General features: G+C 32.2%; 1 protein-coding gene across 1 annotated transcript; it reads left to right on the forward strand.

The window, feature by feature from the left end:
* On the forward strand, nucleotides 3,994–7,741 carry LOC109327853 (WD-40 repeat-containing protein MSI1-like). Its single transcript, XM_019561027.1, has 6 exons — nucleotides 3,994–4,338; nucleotides 5,529–5,852; nucleotides 6,367–6,516; nucleotides 6,743–6,867; nucleotides 6,968–7,063; nucleotides 7,459–7,741. Exons 1-6 carry the CDS (start codon nucleotides 3,994–3,996, stop codon nucleotides 7,685–7,687), a joined length of 1,269 nt encoding a protein of 422 aa, XP_019416572.1. The 3' UTR covers nucleotides 7,688–7,741.

Below are 7,917 nucleotides of genomic sequence, written 5' to 3' on the forward strand. Positions count from 1 at the left end.
TCTTTTATTAAATAATTTTATTAACATATAAAGGAAAAAATGTATGAGTCCAAATAATACTTATTAATTAAAAATGTCAACATAATTAATACAAATAAATAATTAATAATATACTAACTGTGTATATATATTTATACTAATATTGTATAGATTTACATTCTACATATAACACTTCAAATATGGAATACAACTTTAGCCAAGTTGTCTATACTAGGTAGGGATGAAGATCATTTGTCCCCAACAGTATTTTATTGTCTCATTTAAACCAATAATATGTTGACACGTGAATAAAATTAATAAAAAGTAGTACTATAATTAGCTTGGGATAGGGAGTGAAACATCATTTAGGATAGGTAATTTATGTCGACTAACAGAACTCACCCAATCAAAACACTAGTGAACTGATATACTTTAGAAAATTACAATTTTGCCCTTAGCCCACTATCTCTTGACCTAAGCAACATCACAACTTTCAGACTTCTCAAAAAGAATTCCTCAACTATGGATATCCATTAACTCCATAATAATTATCACAAAGTTAATACTTATTACTAGGGTCTAGGGTGAGCATGAGACACGTTGGAATGAGTTAAACATGTCCTTCATCCGTTCCTAAATATTGATCGGATCAATTTTTGAAATCGAACCCGTCCCTAATTAGGATGAGACGCGTGAGAGACAGGTTCAAAATAAGATGAGTTAAGATAGGGACGATTCCGGGTTGAAAAATGACAAAATGACAAGCTGTAAAAAAATTTCTCAAATCTTTAAGCATGCACAATCAAAATTATCACAATTTATATATAAACTCAACTAAAATCTGCATCCCACCTACATGAGTATATAAATTACAAAATGTAATTGTATCCTTCAAACTAAAAACTATCACAATCACGTGACTGAAAATTATAGACGACATTGAAAATTTCAGAACAATTTAATCTGTCAAGTGTTAACATAAGCTGAAGTGTTCTTGTAAATGATAGAAAAACATATTAGAACTGAAATGACAACAACATACTAATACTCAAAATTTCACATGAAAATGAATAAATAACTAGCTATTAACTTAAAAATGAAACTTAAATTGGAGTTCATATAAAGTATATACAAACTAAAAATTAACTGGTTTTCTTTCAATCAAGATTCACAAACTTGTAGGTATTTGAGTTATGTGGGCTAAACATATTGGGTATTAATAGGTACTTATTCAACTATTCTTGATATATAACTATAAGGGATAGACTTAATGACCCGAACATAGACCAAACCCGTCTTTTTTGAGAACGGGTCTGTCCCTTTTAATCGGGTCTGTCATTTTTTATTTATTAGGACGGGTCAAACCCACTCTTAAGTCATTGAGTTGAGCGGGTCTACGGGTCAGGTCAGATCTTGCTCACCTCTGCTTATTACTATTTTAAAAATGGATTTATTAGTTATTATCATTTAGAACATGGTTATGGTAGAAAGATTTTTTTGATTAATTTGTGCTGATATATAATATTAAAAACCAACAAGTTGTTGGTCTAGTGGTGTAAGACCCCATTAGATTCACAAGATGATCAAAATATCAAGGGTTCGACTTTTGAGAGCGATACTTGTTAGAATGAGCAATCACACACTCCGAAAAAGATTAATTCTTTATCCAAAGGATGAGAGGATATCTTTGATAATACCAAAAAAATAATACTAAAGAATTATGTCCTATTATTTGTTAGAACTGTGGAATGAGAACAAAACTAAATGAAAAAATAAAATAGTTGCATATTGAAAAATTATAACTTGAGCGTTAATCATTAAAATAGAATGAATAAAACAATAATGATTTAAATAATAATCGAAACAATGAGTGAAAAAAAACACGACTGTATAATGAAATGTAATTGTGAAAAGGAGAAATGCGATAATATGAAGTTGTCATATTGAGAGAATTCAATTTGAAAAAAGGAGGTACAACTATATAATATTGAAAATGTTTAGTGATAAAAGTGTTAATTCAAGAATTTTTTTGCATTCACTAAAAACGAAAATGTTGGAGAAAGGTAGATTTAACCTTTAATTTAAGTATTATACTTAATGATTTTTTATAATTCATTTTTCCACTATGGCAAGGTGGTGACCTTGATCAATTAGACGGGAATTGGCAGTCCGACCGTTAACCAGACTAAAACGACTCTGGTTTGTAGTCTTAACTGAAGAGGGTTAGATGCTTTCAATCAGAGATATTTTGACCTGATTGTATTAAACTCGGTTAAACCAGAATAAACTCACTTAAAATTAGGGATGACAACGGGCACCGGCGGGCACGGGTAGTAGCTACCCACTACCCGTTTCGAAATAGGGGAGCAATACCCGTACCTGCCCATACCCATACGGGCACCCGCTGCGGGTTTTTTGCGGGTATTTCTGTGTACCCGCGGGTTTTCTATATTTTCATTGAATTTCTAATTTCCTAATTCTATTATGTTTTAAATGAGATGAAATTTAATTATTTTTGTGTATTTTGAATGAATAGTTGGCAAAAATGATAAATCTAATGAAATTTTCTGTTTTGGTGGTTTGCAATTCTCATTTACTTAACAAAAAACATATATTTTTCTTTGTAAGACATGTGTGTTTTTACACATGAAATAATATTTGTAGTGTATTTCAACACCAAATTAAAAAGATGTAAACAATGTAAAAAGATGTAAACAAAGTAAAAGGAAAAGATGTAAACAAAGTAAAAGAAAAATATGTACATAGTGTAATGAAGGTTATGATAGTATATTTTTTATTTTAATTAAAAATAATATAGTAATCATATACATAACGGGTACCCGCGGGTACGGGTACCATAATGTACCATAATACCCATACCCACTCGTATGTACTACGGGTATTTTAAAAACCCGTTTTTAAAACCCGCGAGTACCCGTTTGTGACACGTACCCGTGCCCGTACGGGTTTTACCGGCGGGTACGGGTTTTTTTGCCATCCCCACTTAAAATTAAAAAAAAAATTGAACATTACTCTAATCTTTTGTTTTATTCTGATCCAAAAAAAGATGAAGAAATGTTAGTTTAATATAATTACACATAATTATTAATTACATAAAATTTTAAATTTATATATTTATAAATAAAAAATATTAATTATATATGAAATCATGAATCACCTAGTTTAATTGGATTGTTTAATCATTTAAACCGGTTAAGAATATGGTTTTCAATAGTTATGCACATATATTTTAACCATCTCCATACAAGAAAATGAAAGTTTTGACCCGGATCTTGTGATATAAATAAAATGACCATATCATAATTCTTAACCACAAAATCTATTCAATGTTTGAATCTATTCAATGTTTGAAGATGGAAGAAGATTAATTATATAACTAGGTTACTGAAAACACCAACTTTATTTTCATGTTATTGATATTTTGTAATACCTTGTACACTTTTTTTTATACAAGCCTTAAACACTTTGCTAACACATTATATTTCTAAAGTATTTAAGTATTACTTGAAAGTTTCCAATGAAGTTGGTTCAATTCATTTTCTGTTGGTCACCATTGTTTCTTTTATTCTAAAGTGAAAAAAGTGGCTTTACATAAGAAAATTTATACTTTCAAAAAATATTAACACATGATCAGATTAAAGATTATTGACTCAACATTAAAATAAAAGGAGAATTGAAGAAGAAAAAAATGCATATATTGACATTGTATGAATTTTATATATAGATATTTAATTATTTATCATTTATTTTTAATTATTATTGACTCTTCAAAAAATTATATTACAAACAAATGGTACATAATTTAGTGATTGTGTATAAATTTTTACCCTTATAATTTATTAATATTACACTCATTCAAAAAAATCTTTTTAAAATTCAATCTAGCACGTTTCCCACTCTATCAACGCCGACCCCACTTCTTTCCACCAGATATACCAGATTTTTCTCTCATTCCCGCCAAAAAAAATAGTTCTGATCTCGAAACAGCAAGAAATGGAAAAAGACGATGAAGAAATGAGAGAGGAAACCAAAAATAGAAGGATAAACGAGGAGTACAAGATATGGAAGAAGAACACTCCATTCCTCTACGATCTAGTTATCACCCACGCGCTCAACTGGCCTTCACTCACCGTCGAGTGGCTCCCCGATCGGGAGGAGCCGCCGGGGAAGGGCTTTTCGGTACAGAAGATGATTCTTGGGACCCACACCTGCGAGAATGAACCCAATTACTTGATTCTCGCTCAGGTCCAGCTCCCTGTCGAAGACGCCGAGAATGGTGTCCGCCATTACGAGGACGATCGCACTGATGTCGGCGGCTTCGGCTGCATCAATGGAAAGGTTAGATTACAAGAATTGTGGTGCTTTCGAAACTCTTTTAATTCATAGACTTTCTTGCAATTCATTGAATTTCTTGGAGTTCTTTTTCTAGAATTCCCATATCACTTTTATATGTTTTGAATAGTTAGCTGTGATTAATTGGTTTTAAACCTGAGTTTGGTATTTAGCGAGAATTAAGGTTTCCGGGGCCATGGATAAAAGTTAGCTTTATCAAAGTGGGTACAAAAAATGAATAAGACATATCCCTAGAAAGATTAATTTCTTCTCAAAAAGTAAAATAATACTCTTGATACTACCAAAAAACAGTAAGTATGAAAGTTATGATTTTTGGTATTTAAAGATGCCAATTTGGGGTTTGAAATGTAGTTTGAGGGGTGGGAATTGTACAAAAAAAGTATGGTTTACGGAAACGTCAATCTGGTCATGAAAAAGCATTAGATTTACAAAATTTGTGCTGAAATGATGATTTTTGGTATTTAAAGATGCAAATTCTGATCTATAAACGTAGTTTGAGGTGTGGGGATTATGGAAAAACAATTAGGGTTCAGGCCTTCAAGGAACATTCCTTGGTCATAAGAAAAGTAGCTTTATCAAAATGGGTATAAGAATGATGATTTGTGGTATTTAAAGATGCCAATTTGGCCTAGGAATGTGGTTTGAGATGTGGGGTTGGTACAGAAATATTAGGGTTTCGGCAACATCAAGCTTGGCCAATAAAAAATTAGCTATATTAAAATGGGCACAAAGGATAAAAAAAGGTCGTGTCCTCCCAAAATGGAATGTTTTCTTTAGTTTCATCAGAATGGGTAAACATGATGGTTTAATACTTACCTCATATGTGGTTTGATATGGTTTGTCACAATTTACAATACTATTATAAGATTTTCTTTATGATGAACCTGGTTCATGGTACATGGTATGGTGAGTTCGGTATGTGGTACCTAGTGTAAATGAGAGAATTATATAATTATACTTTTTGGTCCTTAAATATACCAATTTGTTCCAAAAACGTGGTTTAAGGACAAAAATGGTGTTTTAGTTATAAGTTTTCTGTTATTTTTATGGGGTGTGGGGCAGTACTTGTTATGTGATGGTTACTGATATGCCAGTGGAGAATTCAGTTCAGTAGTAAGCTAGGATCAGATTGGTAATGACTTATCTACTACTATTTTGGTGGTCCTTCATTGCAGGTGCAAATGATCCAGAAAATAAATCATGACGGGGAGGTTAACAGGGCTCGTTATATGCCTCAAAACCCATTTATGGTTGCCACAAAGACTGTTAGTGACGAAGTTTATGTCTTTGACTATAGCAAGCATCCGTCTATGCCTCAAGATGGTGTGTGTAATCCTGATTTAAGGCTAACAGGTCACACTACTGAAGGGTATGGCTTATCATGGAGCAAGTTCAAGGAGGGTCATTTATTGAGTGGTTCTGATGATGCTCAAATATGTTTGTGGGATATAAATTCAAATGGAAAAAGTAAAACTCTTGAGGCCACACAAATCTTTAAGGTACTATTTTCTTTCTGCTTTGAGACTAATGTATTTGATATATTTTAGCCTCTAGTTAAATGCGGTTACACTATTTTCTAAAGTAGAGAAATATAATATTTTTAACTATTTGTTAAGAAATATGTAACAATGTTTACTAGAGATTTTGTTATTTATTTTTTAATTGAATACTTGCGAGCTGCTTATATAAGCAGGTCTAAAGTAGATAAAAGGATGATACATAATAATTAAGAATTGAAGACCATTTAAAATTCTGTGATTTGAGAAGAGCCTGGTACAAGAGCTAATCTAGATGCAGTATGCAAACTAGAGGAGGTAGTTTATATTCCACCATTGTCATGCCTTAATTCTCTGTGCAAAGTTACTCTCTGTAGCCTATTGCGATTTCTTAGGCTTATTTTCCTCATACATCATACGGTACCTTTTAACAACAAAGATTCTGTTTTTATTTTTCATAAGATGATCTTCAGTCAATCATTTAAACTTCTGAAAGTAGTTTCATTATTTTAACTAGGTCCATGATGTTGTACAAGACGTGGCATGGCATTCAAGGCATGAGTACATATTTGGTTCTGTTGGTGATGATCAATACTTGCTCATATGGGATCTTCGAACACCATCCGTCTACAATCCTGTTCAATCTGTTCTTGCTCATCAAAGTGAGGTATATACCTCTCTCAATTGTGTGTGTGGTAGATGCATGGTTGTGCACAAATATGTTCCTTTAAATGAGTTGCATAGATTCTTTCTATATTTCTCAGCCTTTCCAATCTATCAGCTCCTTTATCCTTGTAATGTTTCTTCATTGTGCTTCCACAAATTTCAGAATGGTCATAGTCGTCTTTTAATATTACTTACTGACAAAGCCTTTATGTTGGATATCTTGTTAGGTTAACTGCTTGGCTTTCAATCCCTTTAACGAATGGATTGTTGCCACAGGTTCTACTGATAAAACGGTGAAGTTGTTTGATCTGCGGAAGATCGGCGCTCCTCTTCACTCCTTTGATTGTCACAAGTAACATTTTTTCTCAGATGTTTCTTAAATTACTCCAGATGTACTTATATCTATTAGTCATTGATCTGGATATTTTGTTCTTGGCTGTTGGTTACAACAGGGATGAGGTTTTCCAGGTGGGGTGGAATCCGAAGAATGAGTCTATCTTGGCTTCTTGTTGTCTCGGCAGAAGAGTCATGGTGTGGGATCTTAGCAGGTATAATGTTTTGCCTAATGAAAGCATTCTCGCAGTACTCGAGTTTCTAAGTAAAAATAATGTAACGTGAAATATAGTATCTTTTATCCGAAAAAGTTGCATTATAAAAAAATAAATACAATTAATACAACATAAGCACATAAATCACGGATATCCCAAATATTTGCCCTAATAACAAAGTTGATATAATGATGATATATTAGAGGGTGAACCTCTAAATAGGTAAAATTGCTTGTCTTGTGAGTTGTGATGAAGATGTCATAGGTTTGAACCCCAAAAATATTTTTGCTTAAAAGGGTAAGGTTATTATATATCTATCATCTCCGGATGGCATTAGATAGGAGCCGTGCATTGGCCCATCATTATTTTTAACAAAGTTGACATTTGTTCTTTAGGATTGGTGAAGAGCAGCAACCAAAAGATGCTGAAGATGGTCCACCGGAATTGCTCTTTATTCATGGTGGTCATACGAGTAAAATATCTGACTTCTCTTGGAACCCGTGTGAAGATTGGGTTGTTGCTAGTGTGGCTGAAGACAACATACTTCAAATATGGCAAATGTCTGAGAACATATATCATGATGAATATGATCTACCAGAAGAAGAGTTAGCCAAGACCTCTTAATGTAATTGCCCATCATGATAATATGTTTAATGTGGAAGATAAGTTTTGACTGTTGACTACATGGGATCGTTAAATAAAGGAGTTAATCTTGAGCCAAGTAGATATCAACTCGTTATCTTTCATGATTTGACTGAATTATATATATATATATATATATATATATATATATATATATATATATATATATATATATATATATATATATATATATATATATATATATATATATA

The sequence above is a fragment of the Lupinus angustifolius genome, chromosome LG15, assembly GCF_001865875.1.
Source record: "Lupinus angustifolius cultivar Tanjil chromosome LG15, LupAngTanjil_v1.0, whole genome shotgun sequence".
NCBI lineage: Eukaryota > Viridiplantae > Streptophyta > Magnoliopsida > Fabales > Fabaceae > Lupinus > Lupinus angustifolius.

Coding starts and splice junctions, on each gene's coding strand:
- LOC109327853 (XM_019561027.1), top strand. CDS start 3,994: ATGGAAAAAGACGATGAAGAAATGAGAGAGGAAACCAAAAATAGAAGG. Junction 6,868..6,967: donor CACTCCTTTGATTGTCACAA/GTAACATTTTTT, acceptor TGGTTACAACAG/GGATGAGGTTTTCCAGGTGG. Junction 7,064..7,458: donor ATGGTGTGGGATCTTAGCAG/GTATAATGTTTT, acceptor TTTGTTCTTTAG/GATTGGTGAAGAGCAGCAAC.